Source organism: Gavia stellata, chromosome 12 (assembly GCF_030936135.1).
Source record: "Gavia stellata isolate bGavSte3 chromosome 12, bGavSte3.hap2, whole genome shotgun sequence".
NCBI classification, from domain to species: Eukaryota; Metazoa; Chordata; class Aves; order Gaviiformes; family Gaviidae; genus Gavia; species Gavia stellata.
The window spans coordinates 1,882,003-1,902,448 of NC_082605.1; the positions used below are offsets into that span (position 1 = coordinate 1,882,003).

Genomic DNA, 20,446 nt, shown 5'->3' on the forward strand with positions numbered 1-20,446 from the left:
GGGAGCAGCTCCGGCTCCGAGGAGGCGGCAAAGACAGCTTTGCAAGGCAAAGCGCTCCGGGGCGCATCACTGAGCCTGACCCGTTCCCTCCCTGCTCTTCTCCATGCCTGCGCATCGACCACGGAAGGAGCAACTGGCATTGGACACGGAAAAACGATTAAAAGGTGAATGCTCCTTCCTCCCCCTGGTGTACCTGTGGGATTGCTCTCAGGCTCGAGGACGGGAATAGGCCAAGAAGTCGGGAAGCCGTCGACCGTGAGAAGATCTTCAGGAAAATTGCACGGGACTAAGCTCTTGCCACGTTGTCAGTGTTCATTCTTTCAAGGAAAGGGACATTGAGAACTTACCTGCAGGATGCTCCAAGGGCTCCGAACCACCATCCAGCCAAGAAGCTGGATAAGCCTTGCCACCACCCTCATCTAGAAGCAAGCAGAAATGAGAAATGTTTCCAGAGCATGTTGGGATCCACTTCTGCTTTAGGGAACTGCAGGCACTGGGAGGGGCTGCAGTTGGGACCAGCTGTCAGAGTTGTCATGGCGGCTGGTCCGGCTGTCTGTGCGCGGGGGCCGTGGTGAGGGTGGGTGCGGCGTTTTTTCCATCCGGAGCGGCGGCTGGTTGCGTTGGGACCAGCTGTCAGAGTTGTCGTGGTGGCTGGTCCAGCTGTCCGGGCGCGGGAACTGTGGTGGGGGTGGGTGCGGTGGCTTTTCCTTTTGGACCGGCGGCTGGTCACGTCGGGACCAGCTGTCAGAGTTGTCGTGGCGGCTGGTCCGGCTGTCCGGGCGCGGGAACTGTGGGGAGGGTGGGCTCGCTGGCTTTTCTGTCCGGACCAGCGGCTGGTCATGTTGGGACCAGCTCTCAGAGTTCTCCTGATGGCTGGTGCGGCTGTCCGGGCGCGGGAACTGTGAGGAGGGTGGGCTCGCCGGCTTTTCTGTCCGGACCAGCGGCTGGTCACGTCGGGACGAGCTCTCAGAGGTGTCATGGTGGCTGGTCCGGCTGTCCGGGCGCGGGAACTGTGGGGAGGGTGGGCTCGCCGGCTTTTCTGTCCGGACCAGCGGCTGGTCACGTCGGGACGAGCTCTCAGAGGTGTCATGGTGGCTGGTCCGGCTGTCCGGGCGCGGGAACTGTGGGGAGGGTGGGCTCGCCGGCTTTTCTGTCCGGACCAGCGGCTGGTCATGTTGGGGCCAGCTCTCAGAGTTCTCCTGATGGCTGGTGCGGCTGTCCGGGCGCGGGAACTGTGGGGAGGGTGGGCTCGCCGGCTTTTCTGTCCGGACCAGCGGCTGGTCATGTTGGGACCAGCTCTCAGAGTTCTCCTGATGTCTGGTGCGGCTGTCCGGGCGCGGGAACTGTGAGGAGGGTGGGGTCGCCGGCTTTTCTGTCCGGACCAGCGGCTGGTCACGTCGGGACGAGCTCTCAGAGGTGTCATGGTGGCTGGTCCGGCTGTCCGGGTGCGGGAACTGTGGGGAGGGTGGGCTCGCCGGCTTTTCTGTCCGGACCAGCGGCTGGTCATGTTGGGGCCAGCTCTCAGAGTTCTCCTGATGGCTGGTGCGGCTGTCCGGGCGCGGGAACTGTGGGGAGGGTGGGCTCGCCGGCTTTTCTGTCCGGACCAGCGGCTGGTCATGTTGGGACCAGCTCTCAGAGTTCTCCTGATGGCTGGTGCGGCTGTCCGGGCGCGGGAACTGTGAGGAGGGTGGGGTCGCCGGCTTTTCTGTCCGGACCAGCGGCTGGTCACGTCGGGACGAGCTCTCAGAGGTGTCATGGTGGCTGGTCCGGCTGTCCGGGCGCGGGAACTGTGGGGAGGGTGGGCTCGCCGGCTTTTCTGTCCGGACCAGCGGATGGTCATGTTGGGACCAGCTCTCAGAGTTCTCCTGATGGCTGGTGCGGCTGTCCGGGCGTGGGAACTGTGGGGAGGGTGGGCTCGCCGGCTTTTCTGTCCGGACTAGCGGCTGGTCATGTCGGGACCAGCTCTCAGAGTTCTCCTGATGGCTGGTCCGGCTGTCTGGGCGCGGGAACCGTGGTGGGGGTGGGCGCGGTGGCTTTTCAGGCCGGACCAGCGTTTGCTGGCGTTGAGCCCGGCTCTCAGGGTTGCCGGGGTGGCTGGTCCGGCTGTCCGGGCACGAGGTGCGGCCGCCGGTTTCCTGGTGGGCTCCTGAAGCTACAGAGAGGTGCCTGTGGAGAGAGGAGGCTGCTGAGGCCCCGAGCTGCAGGTGGGACTCAGGGCCTGCCCTCCACAGCAGGGCCTAGAGCTGGCAAGGCTCGCCACCGCGGGCGGAGCTGCTGGCACACTTTGGCCGAGGTGGCCACCTGGGCTGCTCTTGTGCAGGCAGGGTCAGCTGGAGCTAACGCTGGCTCCAGTCAGAGCAGGCTCCCGAGAAGGCAGCCCAGGAACTAAGAGGCCCATTAAAGCATCTGATAGCAGCAGAAACCTCAGCAGAGGTTTTTGGCCAACCACTAACTTGCCACTCCGCAGCGGCTTGCCTAGAAATGCTTCATGGCTACGAGCAGCCATCGAAGGAGGCGGTGGGGGGGAAAGTCAAGGACTCACTGCTTTCTCTTCCTCCGCCGCCAGATCATGACACAGCACACCAGTATCGCAAGTGGCAGGGAAACCACGGCTGCTGCTGTGCCTATCATACAGCGCCTTCACACATCTTGGGGACAGAAAAGACTCGCGGTGCTCTGGGGATCGTAACCACTCGTGGTTCCGTCGCCAGCCACATCTGGAGGAGCAACTCGGAACGTGAGCCCGTCCTGCGCACCGCTGGCAAGCTTGCAGCACGTTTGATATGGCCAGGAAGTTCTCTTGTTCCCCCCCAGTACTGGTGCCTGGAGGCACGCTCCCACCCTTTTGGGACAGGCTGTCCCACCGAACAAAACTCAGAAGGCCAGAAGGAGGGCACGGAGGGAGCGCAGCTGCTTGACCAGTCGCTCCTTCAAAGGACACAGACAAAAAGCATCCCTGCAGCAGGCAGTGCCAGCCCCAACTCTCCCTCCCCCCGGGCCAGCTCCCACACCCCGAGGGGACGCAGTCAGGCCCTCTCAGGAGCCACTTGAGCCTTGCTCTGCCCTTCTGCCTTTTGTCCAGCACGGGCACCGTTTGCAGCCGCTCCCAGCTTTCGGGATGTGTCTCCCCCTTAGGGACCCCAGCAAGACTGTTCAGTACCTGAGTCCACTCGAAAAAATTCATATACGTTGCCATGGTGGTCTTCTCCGGGCTTGGACAGCACTGTCAAGAAGCAGAGACGACAGGTAAAGCCTCAGCTGACGGGAGGGATCCTGCTCTGTGCTGCTTTTGTGCCTTGGACCTCTAGGGACTCACGGCACGCCCTGGGATGCAGCTACAGTGGGAGGCACGTTCGTGCAAGAGTCCCGTTTCCCATCATCTGCGGAACGTGGTCCACAGGCCTCGAAGCCAAAACACTCGGCTTTGGCTGCTGACGGGGCATGCAAGAGCGGGCACTGGGGGAAGAGCCTGCTGACACACGCGGATCCTGATGGGTGACTCCGGCTGACCACGGGACAGCAATTACCTGGCGTGCCGGCGGCTTGCACGGCTTCTCTTTCTCCAGCAGAGACTGGCAGTGAGCGACTGCTGCCTTCCGGAAACGCCTCCTTCTGCACAGCCTCTCGGTCCGTCTCTTGAGAAAGCAAGCGGGACAGTTGGATCAGACGGAACCGTTCCCCAGCAGGGAGATGGCATCTTCAGGAGGCAGTAACTCTCAAAGACATTGATAAGGTTCAGAAAAAACGCCCGGGCTTTTGGGGCCGCGCCTAGGCACTACTCCAAACAACAGCCACGCCTGCCCTGCTGGGAGAGATGCCTTCCTTCCAAGGGGATGGGGAGAAGCTGCAGCCAGGCCAGCCGGGGAAACAGCCCTTCTGAGAAGGGCTCCTCCGCAAGGCCCTCCTGCCCTGCCCTGTAAGCACCAGCAATGGTCACATCCGTCCCATCCCAGCTATCCGTCTGCCGGCGGGAAATGGAGCGCAGCCTAAAAAGCCTGCCGAATCGGCATCTCCACCCAACTTCCAGCACTAGGAAAGGCCAACCAGCGTTGCTTGGGACCTCGCTCCCGCTTGGAACTGGCCCAGAGGCAAGCAGTGCTGTGCGTGAGCTGAACACAAGCTCAGCACGTGCCAGGCCCTCAAATCTGCCTACCGACATCTGCACCAACCTGCTCTGAGCCGTCATGGTAAAACTGGGGCAGCAGCTGCCCCTGGCACTCGACTTGAGCCACAACTGGCAGCAGAGGCTCTGCACCATCCCTGGGGGTCGCCAGCACCAGCAAGGCGTGAAACCCAGCCTCGCTGCCACGAGGCTCTGATCGACCCCTTCCCGCTGCACAGGCGTGTCCAGACATGGATCTAACACCTCCGGTTGCCGAGTCTCAAGGTTGATGCAAAGTGAAATACGCCCACCATGTGCTCTCTCCCATTCCTTCAGAATTCCCATTAGAACTTCGGATGGCTCTGGGGACTTCTTTCCTCCTTCCGCTTGGTCCTTGGCTCTTGGAGGACCTTAACAGAGTGTATTTGGTTCAATTTCACGTGAATAAAATACGGAAGAGCAGCGCACAGACTGTGCGCTCGGCAGAGCCAGACTACTCACCCCTGCGATGCCAGCCAGGCTGTAGCGCAGCATCCAGCCGAGGAGCTGCAAAAGTCCTCCCTACGGGCGCATCTGTAACTAAACACCCAGAGAAGCTTCCGTCACCTGTTGTGATCTACCTAGGTAGAACTGAATCGCAGAAGCACTAAGGGGGTCAAGCAAGGGGAGGGCACACAGGTGCACGTCTCTGTCCTCACACCTGCAGAGGCGTCCGGCTGGCTGACCTTTGGGCCTTGAGCCGGCAGCTCTCAAAGGGTGGAAGGAAAAAGCCATGACGTACCCATGCCATCTCCCGGAGGCTCAGTCCTGGAACCCAGCCGGGAAGCTGGATCACCTTTGCATACAGGCACGGCTGCAAAAAAGCACAGGACAGAACAGGTCCCGTGACACAGTTCAAGATACTTCTTCAGACCGGAGTGGCAGGGAGGGCAGTTCCAAGACGGCATTATTCCATGGCACTCCTCTCTCCCTTCCGCTCAGCAGCACAGTGCAAAGAGTTACCGCACGCCTGCAATGGCACCATGCTGGGACGAAATGAACCACGTGCGGAGCTGCCGAGAGAAAGAACACCCTGGAGTTCACGCTAGCTCTAAACTCAACCCCAACGAGCCTGCTGGCTTGGCAGCCGGCACCGGGAGCAGCTCCGGCTCCGAGGAGGCGGCAAAGACAGCTTTGCAAGGCAAAGCGCTCCGGGGCGCATCACTGAGCCTGACCCGTTCCATCCCTGCTCTTCTCCATGCCTGCGCATCGACCACGGAAGGAGCAACTGGCATTTGACACGGAAAAACGATTAAAAGGTAAATGCTCCTTCCTCCCCCTGGTGTACCTGTGGGATTGCTCTCAGGCTCGAGGACGGGAATAGGCCAAGAAGTCGGGAAGCCGTCGACCGTGAGAAGATCTTCAGGAAAATTGCACGGGACTAAGCTCTTGCCACGTTGTCAGTGTTCATTCTTTCAAGGAAAGGGACATTGAGAACTTACCTGCAGGATGCTCCAAGGGCTCCGAACCACCATCCAGCCAAGAAGCTGGATAAGCCTTGCCACCACCCTCATCTAGAAGCAAGCAGAAATGAGAAATGTTTCCAGAGCATGTTGGGATCCGCTTCTGCCTTAGGGAACTGCAGGCACTGGGAGGGGCTGCAGTTGGGACCAGCTGTCAGAGTTGTCATGGCGGCTGGTCCGGCTGTCTGTGCGCGGGGGCCGTGGTGAGGGTGGGCGCGGCATTTTTTCCATCCGGAGCGGCGGCTGGTTGCGTTGGGACCAGCTGTCAGAGTTGTCGTGGCGGCTGGTCCGGCTGTCCGGGCGCGGGAACTGTGGTGGGGGTGGGCGCGGTGGCTTTTCAGGCCGGACCAGTGTTTGCTGGTGTTGAGCCCGGCTCTCAGGGTTGCCGGGGTGGCTGGTCCAGCTGTCCGGGCGCGGGGGCCGTGGGGAGGGTGGGCGCGACGGGTTTTCCATCCGGAGCGCGGCTGCTTGCGTTGGGACCAGCTGTCAGAGTTGTCGTGGCGGCTGGTCCGGCTGTCCGGGCGCGGGAACTGTGGTGGGGGTGGGCGCGGTGGCTTTTCAGGCCAGACCAGCGTTTGCTGGTGTTGATTCTGGCTCTCAGGGTTGCCGGGGTGGCTGGTCCGGCTGTCCGGGCGCGGGGGCCGTGGGGAGGGTGGGCGCGACGGGTTTTCCATCCGGAGCGGCGGCTGGTTGCGTTGAGACCAGCTGTCAGAGTTGTCGTGGCGGCTGGTCCGGCTGTCCGGGCGCGGGAACTGTGGTGGGGGTGTGCGCGGTGGCTTTTCAGGCCGGACCAGCGTTTGCTGGCGTTGAGCCCGGCTCTCAGGGTTGCCGGGGTGGCTGGTCCGGCTGTCCGGGCGCGGGGGCCGTGGGGAGGGTGGGCGCGACGGGTTTTCCATCCAGAGCGCGGCTGGTTGCGTTGGGACCAGCTGTCAGAGTTGTCGTGGCGGCTGGTCCGGCTGTCCGGGCGTGGGAACTGTGGTGGGCACGGGCGCGGTGGCTTTTCAGGCCGGACCAGCGTTTGCTGGCGTTGAGCCCGGCTCTCAGGGTTGCCGGGGTGGCTGGTCCGGCTGTCCGGGCGCATTGGCTGTGGGGAGGGTGGGCGCGACGGGTTTTCCATCCGGAGCAGCGGCTGCTTGCGTTGGGACCAGCTGTCAGAGTTGTCGTGGCGGCTGTCCGGCTGTCCGGGCGCGGGAACTGTGGTGGGGGTGGGCGCGGTGGCTTTTCAGGCCGGACCAGCGTTTGCTGGCGTTGATTCTGGGTCTCAGGGTTGTCGGGGTGGCTGGTCCGGCTGTCCGGGCGCGGGGGCCGTGGGGAGGGTGGGCGCGACAGGTTTTCCATCCGGAGCGCGGCTGGTTGCGTTGGGACCAGCTGTCAGAGTTGTCGTGGCGGCTGGTCCGGCTGTCTGGGCGCGGGAACTGTGGTGGGGGTGGGCGCGGTGGCTTTTCAGGCCGGACCAGCGTTTGCTGGCGTTGAGCCCGGCTCTCAGGGTTGTCGGGGTGGCTGGTCCGGCTGTCCGGGTGCGTTGGCTGTGGGGAGGGTGGGCGCGACGGGTTTTCCATCTGGAGCGGCAGCTGGTTGCATTGGGACCAGCTGTCAGAGTTGTCGTGGCGGCTGGTCCGGCTATCCGGCCGCGGGAACTGTGGTGGGGGTGGGCGCGGTGGCTTTTCAGGCCGGACCAGCGTTTGCTGGCGTTGAGCCCGGCTCTCAGGGTTGTCGGGGTGGCTGGTCCGGCTGTCCGGGTGCGTTGGCCGTGGGGAGGGTGGGCGCGACGGGTTTTCCATCCGGAGCGGCGGCTGCTTGCGTTGGGACCAGCTGTCAGAGTTGTCGTGGCGGCTGGTCCGGCTGTCCGGGCGCGGGGGCCGTGGTGGGGGTGTGGGGAGGGCAGTTGTGCTGTTTTTCCAGGCATTTGCATGGCGATGGGCTCTCCCAGCCCCTCCACGGCTGGTTGGAGGAGCCCTGTGCCTGGCTTATGCCTCCAGCAGCGTGGGCATCCATGGCTGCGCCTGGGTGTGGAGCTCAGTCAGTGCTGGTGCTTGGCCAGGTTTGCTGTTAGTACCTCCCGGACACGTGAGGGACAGCTCTGTCCCTCTTTATTTGGAGGGAAAGAGCTGATCCCCGAAGCTGTCAGTGGGGGTTGTGTCAGCACCCGCACAAGCCCTACCGTGGCGGGGCCGCCTTCAGCCATTGCTGGAGAGCTGGAGCACTGGCCTTGAGGGTCGGGGGGGCCCTTCTGGTTGGGGCTGGCAGGCGCTGGGCTGATTTTGCAGCTGGAGGGCGGCCGGTGACGGGCTTGGGGGGCCGTGGGGAGGATGGGTGCGCTGTGTTTTCGGTCCGGAGCGGTGGCTGCTCGCGTTGGGACCAGCTCTCAAGAGTTCCATAGTGGCTGGTCCAGCTGTCCGGGTGCGGGGGCTGTGGTTTTGCGGGCGCACCGGTTTTTCAGGCCGGAGTGGTGGCTGCTGGAGTTGGGTCCAGCTCTCAGGGGTGCCGGGGCAGCTGGTCCAGCTGGTCCAGCTCTCAAGGTTGTCAAGGCGGCTGGTCCTGGTGTCCCGGTGCGGGGGCCATGGTTTGGCAGGCAGGCCGGTTTTTCAGGCCGGAGCGGTGGCTGCTGGCACTGGGGCTTTGTGTCATGCGTGCCGAGGCTGCTGCTGGCACTACAGGGCGTCCGTGGATGGGCTGGGTGGGCGGTGGGGTCCTTTCCGTTGGGGCTGGCCGGCGCTGGTATGGTTCTGCAGCTGGAGGATGGCTGGGGAGGGGCTGCAGGGGCTGTGGGAACGGCGAGCGCTCTGTTTTTCCAGTTGCTGGCGTTGGGCCTGTCTCTCAGGCACGCCGAGGCTGCTGCAAGGGCTGTCCGGGTGTGGGGGTTGTAGGGAGGGCGAGCGTGCCGGTTTTTCAGGCCGGAGCGGCGGCTGCTGGCTTTGTGTGCAGCTCTGAGGGGTGCCGGCGCTGTTGGTCCAGCTGTGCCGGTGCTGGGATTGTGGGGAGGTCTGGTGTGCTGGCTTTACAAGCCAGAGGGGTGGCTGGTTGCGTTGGGACCAGCTGTCAGAGTTGTCGTGGCGGCTGGTCCGGCTGTCCGGGCGCGGGAACTGTGGTGGGGGTGGGCGCGGTGGCTTTTCAGGCCGGACCAGCGTTTGCTGGCGTTGATTCTGGGTCTCAGGGTTGCCGGGGTGGCTGGTCCGGCTGTCCGGGCGCGGGGGCCGTGGGGAGGGTGGGCGCGACGGGTTTTCCATCCGGAGTGGCGGCTGGTTGCGTTGGGACCAGCTGTCAGAGTTGTCGTGGTGGCTGGTCCGGCTGTCCGGGCGCGGGGGCCGTGGTGGGGGGTGTGGGGAGGGCAGTTGTGCTGTTTTTCCAGGCATTTGCATGGCGATGGGCTCTCCCAGCCCCTCCACGGCTGGTTGGAGGAGCCCTGTGCCTGGCTTATGCCTCCAGCAGCGTGGGCATCCATGGCTGCGCCTGGGTGTGGAGCTCAGTCAGTGCTGGTGCTTGGCCAGGTTTGCTGTTAGTACCTCCCGGACACGTGAGGGACAGCTCTGTCCCTCTTTATTTGGAGGGAAAGAGCTGATCCCCGAAGCTGTCAGTGGGGGTTGTGTCAGCACCCGCACAAGCCCTACCGTGGCGGGGCCGCCTTCAGCCATTGCTGGAGAGCTGGAGCACTGGCCTTGAGGGTCGGGGGGGCCCTTCTGGTTGGGGCTGGCAGGCGCTGGGCTGATTTTGCAGCTGGAGGGTGGCCGGTGACGGGCTTGGGGGGCCGTGGGAGGATGGGTGCGCTGTGTTTTCGGTCCGGAGCGGTGGCTGCTCGCGTTGGGACCAGCTCTCAAGAGTTCCATAGTGGCTGGTCCAGCTGTCCGGGTGCGGGGGCTGTGGTTTTGCGGGCGCACCGGTTTTTCAGGCCGGAGTGGTGGCTGCTGGAGTTGGGTCCAGCTCTCAGGGGTGCCGGGGCAGCTGGTCCGGCTGGTCCAGCTCTCAAGGTTGTCAAGGCGGCTGGTTCGGCTGTCCCGGTGCGGGGGCCATGGTTTGGCGGGCAGGCCGGTTTTTCAGGCCGGAGCGGTGGCTGCTGGCACTGGGGCTTTGTGTCATGCGTGCCGAGGCTGCTGCTGGCACTACAGGGCGTCCGTGGATGGGCTGGGTGGGCGGTGGGGTCCTTTCCGTTGGGGCTGGCCGGCGCTGGTATGGTTCTGCAGCTGGAGGATGGCTGGGGAGGGGCTGCAGGGGCTGTGGGAACGGCGAGCGCTCTGTTTTTCCAGTTGCTGGCGTTGGGCCTGTCTCTCGGGCACGCCGAGGCTGCTGCAAGGGCTGTCCGGGTGTGGGGGTTGTAGGGAGGGGGAGCGTGCCGGTTTTTCAGGCCGGAGCGGCAGCTGCTGGCTTTGTGTGCAGCTCTGAGGGGTGCCGGCGCTGTTGGTCCAGCTGTGCCGGTGCTGGGATTGTGGGGAGGTCTGGTGTGCTGGCTTTACAAGCCAGAGGGGTGGCTGGTTGCGTTGGGACCAGCTCTCAAGAGTTGTCGTGGCGGCTGGTCCGGCTGTCCGGGCGCGGGAACTGTGGTGGGGGTGGGCGCGGTGGCTCTTCATGCCGGACCAGCGTTTGCTGGCGTTGAGCCCGGCTCTCAGGGTTGCCGGGGTGGCTGGTCCAGCTGTCCGGGCGCGCGAGCCATGGGGAGGGTGGGCGCGACGGGTTTTCCATCCGGAGCGGCGGCTGGTTGTGTTGGGACCAGCTGTCAGAGTTGTCGTGGCGGCTGGTCCGGCTGTCCGGGCGCGGGAACTGTGGTGGGGGTGGGCGCGGTGGCTTTTCAGGCCGGACCAGCGTTTGCTGGCGTTGAGCCTGGCTCTCAGGGTTGCCGGGGTGGCTGGTCCGGCTGTCCGGGCGCGGGGGCTGTGGTGGGGGTGTGGGGAGGGCAGTTGTGCTGTTTTTCCAGGCATTTGCATGGCGATGGGCTCTCCCAGCCCCTCCACGGCTGGTTGGAGGAGCCCTGTGCCTGGCTTATGCCTCCAGCAGCGTGGGCATCCATGGCTGCGCCTGGGTGTGGAGCTCAGTCAGTGCTGGTGCTTGGCCAGGTTTGCTGTTAGTACCTCCCGGACACGTGAGGGACAGCTCTGTCCCTCTTTATTTGGAGGGAAAGAGCTGATCCCCGAAGCTGTCAGTGGGGGTTGTGTCAGCACCCGCACAAGCCCTACCGTGGCGGGGCTGCCTTCAGCCATTGCTGGAGAGCTGGAGCACTGGCCTTGAGGGTCGGGGGGGCCCTTCTGGTTGGGGCTGGCAGGCGCTGGGCTGATTTTGCAGCTGGAGGGCGGCCGGTGACGGGCTTGGGGGGCCGTGGGGAGGGTGGGTGCGCTGTGTTTTCGGTCCGGAGCGGTGGCTGTTCACGTTGGGACCAGCTCTCAAGAGTTCCATAGTGGCTGGTCCAGTTGTCCGGGTGCGGGGGCTGTGGTTTTGCGGGCGCACCGGTTTTTCAGGCCGGAGTGGTGGCTGCTGGAGTTGGGTCCAGCTCTCAGAGGTGCCGGGGCAGCTGGTCCAGCTGGTCCAGCTCTCAAGGTTGTCAAGGCGGCTGGTCCGGGTGTCCCGGTGCGGGGGCCATGGTTTGGCGGGCAGGCCGGTTTTTCAGGCCGGAGCGGTGGCTGCTGGCACTGGGGCTTTGTGTCATGCGTGCCGAGGCTGCTGCTGGCACTACAGGGCGTCCGTGGGTGGGCGGTGGGGTCCTTTCCGTTGGGGCTGGCCGGCGCTGGTATGGTTCTGCAGCTGGAGGATGGCTGGGGAGGGGCTGCAGGGGCTGTGGGAACGGCGAGCGCTCTGTTTTTCCAGTTGCTGGCGTTGGGCCTGTCTCTCAGGCACGCCGAGGCTGCTGCAAGGGCTGTCCGGGTGTGGGGGTTGTAGGGAGGGCGAGCGTGCCGGTTTTTCAGGCCGGAGCGGCGGCTGCTGGCTTTGTGTGCAGCTCTGAGGGGTGCCGGCGCTGTTGGTCCAGCTGTGCCGGTGCTGGGGTTGTGGGGAGGTCTGGTGTGCTGGCTTTACAAGCCAGAGGGGTGGCTGGTTGCGTTGGGACCAGCTGTCAGAGTTGTCGTGGCGGCTGGTCCGGCTGTCCGGGCGCGGGAACTGTGGTGGGGGTGGGCGCGGTGGCTTTTCAGGCCGGACCAGCGTTTGCTGGCGTTGATTCTGGGTCTCAGGGTTGCCGGGGTGGCTGGTCCGGCTGTCCGGGCGCGTTGGCCGTGGGGAGGGTGGGCGCGACGGGTTTTCCATCCGGAGCGGCGGCTGCTTGCGTTGGGACCAGCTGTCAGAGTTGTCGTGGCGGCTGGTCCGGCTGTCCGGGCGCGGGAACTGTGGTGGGGGTGGGCGCGGTGGCTTTTCAGGCCGGACCAGCGTTTGCTGGCGTTGATTCTGGCTCTCAGGGTTGCCGGGGTGGCTGGTCCGGCTGTCCGGGCGCGGGGCCCGTGGGGAGGGTGGGCGCGACGGGTTTTCCATCCGGAGCGGCGGCTGGTTGCGATGGGACCAGCTGTCAGAGTTGTCGTGGCGGCTGGTCCGGCTGTCCGGGCGCGGGGCCCGTGGGGAGGGTGGGCGCGACGGGTTTTCCATCTGGAGCGGCGGCTGCTTGCGTTGGGACCAGCTGTCAGAGTTGTCGTGGCGGCTGGTCCGGCTGTCCGGGCGCGGGAACTGTGGTGGGGGTGGGCGCGGTGGCTTTTCAGGCCGGACCAGCGTTTGCTGGCGTTGAGCCCGGCTCTCAGGGTTGCCGGGGTGGCTGGTCCGGCTGTCCGGGCGCGGGGGCCGTGGTGGGGGTGTGGGGAGGGCAGTTGTGCTGTTTTTCCAGGCATTTGCATGGCGATGGGCTCTCCCAGCCCCTCCACGGCTGGTTGGAGGAGCCCTGTGCCTGGCTTATGCCTCCAGCAGCGTGGGCATCCATGGCTGCGCCTGGGTGTGGAGCTCAGTCAGTGCTGGTGCTTGGCCAGGTTTGCTGTTAGTACCTCCCGGACACGTGAGGGACAGCTCTGTCCCTCTTTATTTGGAGGGAAAGAGCTGATCCCCGAAGCTGTCAGTGGGGGTTGTGTCAGCACCCGCACAAGCCCTACCGTGGCGGGGCCGCCTTCAGCCATTGCTGGAGAGCTGGAGCACTGGCCTTGAGGGTCGGGGGGGCCCTTCTGGTTGGGGCTGGTAGGCGCTGGGCTGATTTTGCAGCTGGAGGGCGGCCGGTGACGGGCTTGGGGGGCCGTGGGGAGGGTGGGTGCGCTGTGTTTTCGGTCCGGAGCGGTGGCTGCTCACGTTGGGACGAGCTCTCAAGAGTTGTCGTGGCGGCTGGTCCGGCTGTCCGGGCGCGGGAACTGTGGTGGGGGTGGGCGCGGTGGCTTTTCAGGCCGGACCAGCGTTTGCTGGCGTTGAGCCCGGCTCTCAGGGTTGCCGGGGTGGCTGGTCCGGCTGTCTGGGCGCGGGGGCCGTGGGGAGGGTGGGCGCGACGGGTTTTCCATCCGGAGCGCGGCTGGTTGCGATGGGACCAGCTGTCAGAGTTGTCGTGGCGGCTGGTCCGGCTGTCCGGGCGCGGGGGCCGTGGTGGGGGTGTGGGGAGGGCAGTTGTGCTGTTTTTCCAGGCATTTGCATGGCGATGGGCTCTCCCAGCCCCTCCACAGCTGGTTGGAGGAGCCCTGTGCCTGGCTTATGCCTCCAGCAGCGTGGGCATCCATGGCTGCGCCTGGGTGTGGAGCTCAGTCAGTGCTGGTGCTTGGCCAGGTTTGCTGTTAGTACCTCCCGGACACGTGAGGGACAGCTCTGTCCCTCTTTATTTGGAGGGAAAGAGCTGATCCCCGAAGCTGTCAGTGGGGGTTGTGTCAGCACCCGCACAAGCCCTACCGTGGCGGGGCCGCCTTCAGCCATTGCTGGAGAGCTGGAGCACTGGCCTTGAGGGTCGGGGGGGCCCTTCTGGTTGGGGCTGGCAGGCGCTGGGCTGATTTTGCAGCTGGAGGGTGGCCGGTGACGGGCTTGGGGGGCCGTGGGGAGGATGGGTGCGCTGTGTTTTCGGTCCGGAGCGGTGGCTGCTCGCGTTGGGACCAGCTCTCAAGAGTTCCATAGTGGCTGGTCCAGCTGTCCGGGTGCGGGGGCTGTGGTTTTGCGGGCGCACCGGTTTTTCAGGCCGGAGTGGTGGCTGCTGGAGTTGGGTCCAGCTCTCAGGGGTGCCGGGGCAGCTGGTCCAGCTGGTCCAGCTCTCAAGGTTGTCAAGGCGGCTGGTCCTGGTGTCCCGGTGCGGGGGCCATGGTTTGGCAGGCAGGCCGGTTTTTCAGGCCGGAGCGGTGGCTGCTGGCACTGGGGCTTTGTGTCATGCGTGCCGAGGCTGCTGCTGGCACTACAGGGCGTCCGTGGATGGGCTGGGTGGGCGGTGGGGTCCTTTCCGTTGGGGCTGGCCGGCGCTGGTATGGTTCTGCAGCTGGAGGATGGCTGGGGAGGGGCTGCAGGGGCTGTGGGAACGGCGAGCGCTCTGTTTTTCCAGTTGCTGGCGTTGGGCCTGTCTCTCAGGCACGCCGAGGCTGCTGCAAGGGCTGTCCGGGTGTGGGGGTTGTAGGGAGGGCGAGCGTGCCGGTTTTTCAGGCCGGAGCGGCGGCTGCTGGCTTTGTGTGCAGCTCTGAGGGGTGCCGGCGCTGTTGGTCCAGCTGTGCCGGTGCTGGGATTGTGGGGAGGTCTGGTGTGCTGGCTTTACAAGCCAGAGGGGTGGCTGGTTGCGTTGGGACCAGCTGTCAGAGTTGTCGTGGCGGCTGGTCCGGCTGTCCGGGCGCGGGAACTGTGGTGGGGGTGGGCGCGGTGGCTTTTCAGGCCGGACCAGCGTTTGCTGGCGTTGATTCTGGGTCTCAGGGTTGCCGGGGTGGCTGGTCCGGCTGTCCGGGCGCGGGGGCCGTGGGGAGGGTGGGCGCGACGGGTTTTCCATCCGGAGTGGCGGCTGCTTGCGTTGGGACCAGCTGTCAGAGTTGTCGTGGCGGCTGGTCCGGCTGTCCGGGCGCGGGAACTGTGGTGGGGGTGGGCGCGGTGGCTTTTCAGGCCGGACCAGCGTTTGCTGGCGTTGAGCCCGGCTCTCAGGGTTGCCGGGGTGGCTGGTCCGGCTGTCCGGGCGCGGGGGCTGTGGTGGGGGTGTGGGGAGGGCAGTTGTGCTGTTTTTCCAGGCATTTGCATGGCGATGGGCTCTCCCAGCCCCTCCACGGCTGGTTGGAGGAGCCCTGTGCCTGGCTTATGCCTCCAGCAGCGTGGGCATCCATGGCTGCGCCTGGGTGTGGAGCTCAGTCAGTGCTGGTGCTTGGCCAGGTTTGCTGTTAGTACCTCCCGGACACGTGAGGGACAGCTCTGTCCCTCTTTATTTGGAGGGAAAGAGCTGATCCCCGAAGCTGTCAGTGGGGGTTGTGTCAGCACCCGCACAAGCCCTACCGTGGCGGGGCCGCCTTCAGCCATTGCTGGAGAGCTGGAGCACTGGCCTTGAGGGTCGGGGGGGCCCTTCTGGTTGGGGCTGGCAGGCGCTGGGCTGATTTTGCAGCTGGAGGGCGGCCGGTGACGGGCTTGGGGGGCCGTGGGGAGGGTGGGTGCGCTGTGTTTTCGGTCCGGAGCGGTGGCTGCTCACGTTGGGACCAGCTCTCAAGAGTTGTCATGGCGGCTGGTCCAGCTGTCCGGGTGCGGGGGCTGTGGTTTTGCGGGCGCACCGGTTTTTCAGGCCGGAGTGGTGGCTGCTGGAGTTGGGTCCAGCTCTCAGGGGTGCCGGGGCAGCTGGTCCGGCTGGTCCGGGTGTCCCGGTGCGGGGGCCATGGTTTGGCGGGCAGGCCGGTTTTTCAGGCCGGAGCGGTGGCTGCTGGCACTGGGGCTTTGTGTCATGCGTGCCGAGGCTGCTGCTGGCACTACAGGGCGTCCGTTCTGATTGTCTCAAAGTTCTGATTGTGGCTCGTACAGTTGTCCAGGTGTGGGGGCTGTGTTTTTCCAGGCGCTCTGGTTTCTCAGGCCAGAGCAGTGGCTGCTGGTGTTGTTGCAAATACTCTGATTTTTAAATAATCAAGAGTGGATCATATAGAAAGGTTAAGTTTGATTCATAAATAAAAGAATAAAGCACGCATGTTTAAGTTAGGATTGTTTAAGTTTGAAACAATAACAGGGAGTCACTGTTCCGTATTGAGGAAGTAATTGTAACGAGATGGAACGATGAAGAATGGAATAGAGAAGTTTTGTTTGTGTCCCGTAACAATGTTACCTGATATGCTCCAGTGATGCTGCTTGGAAAATTCCTTACCTTTCCCATCTTGATTCCAATATCAAGAATGCCAATCAATAGATATTAATAGAAATAACCATTGATTATTTTTAAGTATGGATATTGATAGAATGGTATAATCAAGAGAGCGATTAATGAAAAATTAAATTACGTATTTTTTGTAAGGATAACTAGGTATGATTTACTAACCGCTGAACAATGTAGCATTGTGAATAGGTAGGGTTTGCTTGTCAAGAGAATGATAAGTTGTAGGCCTGGTCAGTAAACCGAGGAAAACTTAGGAAGATTCCAGGTATGGAATTCTGCAACTAAGCTGAGCATGCGCAAAGATTGGGTTCAACTAGTGGACACCATGAGGAAGACTATGGACGACCACCAGAGGACCTTAGATGACCACCTGTGTACCTGGAGGCGCATGCGTCACGAGCATTTACATATATTAATGAGTTCTTGGAAATTGTATGAATATGTTAATTGTTTCTTGGAAATACGATGAATATTTATACTTTGATTGTATATAACTTTGTAGAGGAGAAACTAAGCAGGCACACTAGGTGGAGTTGATCCCCTGTGCGTCCAGCGCTGCAATAAAGAAGTGCCTGCTCACCTACATACATTGTGTAGATGAGTTTTTATATTACAGATGTGTAACAGTTTTGGTGATCCAGATGGGACCTTGCGAGTGAGACTGGAAGGGATCGAGCGTGGATCAGATTCCAGCTGGCACCAAGGGATTCTCAGAGGAAGACCATCTTCCTCGACCCATAAAAGCTCCTCGCAACGTTCCCTGGAGAAATAAAAGGTAAAGCACTTCTTTTTGGAATCTTTCGGAATTTTTGGAATTTTGGAATTTTTTTGTTGCATTTGCAACATTTGGATAACCTGCCTGTAAGGCACGGCTAAAGCTTTGCAGGGTTGGGTCTTGGAGGGTACCCATTTGTGTAGTGGAAGCCTAGGCATCTGCCCCTAAGTCGTAAGTGAAAGCTATTGCTGGGTTGGACATTTTTGTGTTTGGGACCATTGTCTTTTGCGTTGGTTTGGTATTTGGTATTATATACCTATTTGGGTTTTGGTATTCTATACTTACTTAGTATTTGGTGTTAGAATTTAAATACTTTCATTTGTTTGATATTTCTTATATTTGTTATTTGAATAGATATATATAAAGTATTATATTTGTATTTGATATTTCTTGTATTTGTTATTTTTATATATATATAAAAATATATGTATAAATGTATGCATATAGAATGGCACTAACAAAATTGTTTAAGAGTGCGGGGAATTTAACTATTGATGAGAAAATACCAGAAACGTCACCTTTGGGATGTTTGTTAGCACATTGGAATAAGCTGCATGATGATTTGCATAAAAGTCAAATGATTGAATATTGTAATCACTTGTGGCCTTTGTATTTTTTAGAAGACCAGCAGAAGTGGCCAAAGAATGGGACTTTGAATTATAATACTATTTTGCATTTAATGTTGTTTTGTAGAAGGGAAGGAAAGTAGAAAGTACCGTATGTAGATTTGTTCTTTTATTTAAGGCAGCGAACTGATTGGCAAATGGAGTGTAAGTTGGTAAGTCGAGATAATTTAGTGATGGTTTTAGCTGCTGAAAAGATATGTGAAAGCTCAATTTTCTGTTGTTGATTTAATGGCATAGAAACAGGCCGCAGGAGTATATAGAGAAGATCCGGAAAGGGTAGCTAGATTTGTGGAAACGATTATTAGGACTCAGGATCCCGACTGGAACGATTTGCAAGTGGTATTGGATAACTTATTAGATACCACTGAGAAACAGATGGTGTTAAAGATGGCAAAGATACAGGCAGAGGCAGCAAGTATAAGTGGTATACTTACTGGAACTATAGAACAGAATTTCCCTTTGGGGAATCCCCAATGGGATCCGAATGTTGTGGATCACAGACAGAAATTGACTCGTTACCAAGGATGGATACTGTATAGAGTGAAGCATGCACTGCCAAAAGGTGTTAATTGGTCAAAATTATATGAAGTAAAAGAAGATAAAAATTAATCCCCCTCATTATTCCTGGAAAGATTAAAAACTGCTGCCAGGAAATACACTAATCTGGACCCTGAAAAACCAGAAGAGGCTGTTCAGTTGGCTTCTATCTTTATGGGGCAATCAGCCCCAGATATAAGAAAGAAACTTCAGAAATTGGAGGGGGAAGATTCAAGGGATCTGAATAAGATGCTCAAAGTGGCATGGAGAGTCTATAATAATCGGGAGAAAGAAGAAGAACAGAAAAGGAGAAAGAAAGAAAAGTTAGGGGAAAAAAAAAGGCTGCTGGCTGTTTTAACGGGAAATTTGGTAAGAGGCAGAGAAAGAGGGCAAGCCAGGGGAAGAGGAGGTTTTGGAACCTTTGAGGAAAAAGGATTTAATGTGTCATTGGGGATAAATCAGTGTGCATACTGTCGGGAAGAGGGGCATTGGAAAAGAGATTGCCCCAAATTGAAAATAAATCAGCAGGAGGCTGCCAGAGTGATGACTTTGGATGAGTGAAGGGGCACTGGAGGGGAACCCAGCTGAGCCTCTGGTTACAGTTAAGCTGGGAGACTCTGCAGTTGAATTTTTAGTAGATACCGGGACAACATACTCTGTTTTGAACACCTGCAAAGGGAAATTGGGCAATAAAACTGCAAATGTAATTGGAGCAACCAGGAAACAAGAAGAAAGGCCATTCCTAAAACCCCTTAATCTGAAATTTGGAAATAAGGTAATTACACATGAATTTCTATATATGCTAGAATGTCTGATGCCCTTGTTGGGACAAGATTTACTTTCCAAATGAAACGCACAAATAACTTTCAAAAGGGGACATTTATTTAAAAATACCTGAATCAAAGACAGGGGATATATTAATGATACAGGAAAAAGCAAAAATACAAGAAATACCACAAGAGGTAGATGAGGCTGTGATACCTACGGTCTGGAACACAGAAATACCTGGAAGATCGAAGGTAGCCCAGCCTGCAAAGGTTGAATTAAAGGGAGACGTGAAACCGATAAGAATAAAACAATACCCAATAAAATCAGAAGCTAGACAAGGAATTAAGAAATTAATTTATAAATTTTTGGCATGTGGAATTTTGGAAGAATGTGAATCTGAATATAATACTCCAATCTTACCGGTTAGGAAGCCTTCAGGTGAATACAGGTTAATTCAGGATTTAAGGGCAATAAATCAGATAGTAAAAGACATTCATCCTGTAGTTGCGAATCCATATACCCTTTTAACAACTTTTTAAGGGAAAGTCATCAGTGGTTTACAGTGCTTGATTTAAAAGATGCTTTGTTTTGCATATCTCTGTAAAAGGAGAGTAGAAAACTGTTTGCTTTTGAGTGGGAGAATCCACAAACAGGACGAAGAACACAATTAACATGGACAAGACTACCACAAGGATTTAAGAATAGCCCGACCATCTTCGGCAATCAACTGGCAAAAGAGCTCGAGATGTGGAAACGAAGTAATCCAGAGTTACCTGGTCATCTACTTTTGCAATACGTGGATGATATATTGATTGCCACTGAGGAAAGAGCAACCTGCATAAAGGTAACAATAGACCTTTTAAATTTTCTGGGACTTAATGGGTACACATTATCCAGAAACAAGGCTCAAGTAGCAAGTCAAGTTGTAATATACCTGAGCTTTGAAATTTCACAAGGCTAACGACAGTTGGGAACAGACCGTAAAGAAGCCATTTGTAGTATACCAGAACCGAAAAATGTTCATGAACTGAGGGCCTTTTTGGGAATGACTGGATGGTGCAGGCTATGGATCATGAACTATGGTCTAATAGCTAAGCCACTGTATAAGGTCCAGAAAGGGACGCCTCCCTTTGAGTGGGGCCCAGAACAAGGAAGGCCTTTAAAGATCTGAAACAGGCCCTGATGACTGCTCCTGCTTTGGGATTTCTGGATTTAACTAAAGATTTCCAGTTGTTTGTTCATGAAAGGCAGCATCTGGCACTGGGAGTACTGACCCAAGGGATGGGAAACTGGAAGAGATCAGTGGGGTATTTTTCCAAGCAACTGGACACAGTAAGTACAGGATGGCCTACCTGTCTTCAGGCAGTCGCTGCTACGGTAATGCTCATACAAGAAGCCCGAAAGTTAACTCTGGGACGGACAATAGTGGTATATGTACCACACATGGTGGTAACTGTTTTGAAACAAAAGGGGGGGGTCACTGGCTTTCTCCCAGCAGGATGATGAAGTATCAAGTAATATTGACAGAGCAAGGTGATGTGATAGTAAGAACAACTAACCTAGTTAACCCTGCAGTTTTCCTGAATTCTGCACAGGAAGAAGGAGAACTGGAACATGACTGTTGAGCTACTGTCGAACAGGTATCTTCCAGTCGAGAAGTCTTGAAAGACACCATTGGAGGATCCTGACTGGGAACTGTACACAGATGGTAGCATTTTTGTGGAAAATTGAGTCCGCTATGCTGGATATGCGGTAACAACAGAGAGATCGGTCATAGAGGCTAATGCTTTGCCCAGCAATACCTCAGCGCAAAAGGCAGAGCTGATAGCCTTGACAAAGGCATTAGAACAGAGCGAAGGAAAGAAAGTAAATATTTGGACTGATTCAAAGTATGCCTTTGGTGTA

The 20,446-nt window shown here is 58.9% G+C and overlaps 1 protein-coding gene across 1 annotated transcript; it reads right to left on the reverse strand.

Moving 5' to 3' along the window:
* Positions 1 to 10,089: 10,089 nt before the first annotated feature.
* LOC132317904 (basic salivary proline-rich protein 3-like) lies at positions 10,090 to 15,003 on the reverse strand. The gene is made up of 4 exons (XM_059823414.1): positions 14,980 to 15,003; positions 14,264 to 14,677; positions 11,602 to 12,237; positions 10,090 to 10,467 (listed from the first exon to the last, which is right to left on the reverse strand). The coding sequence occupies exons 1-4, from the start codon at positions 15,001 to 15,003 to the stop codon at positions 10,090 to 10,092; spliced, it is 1,452 nt and encodes a 483-aa protein (XP_059679397.1).
* Positions 15,004 to 20,446: the final 5,443 nt, after the last annotated feature.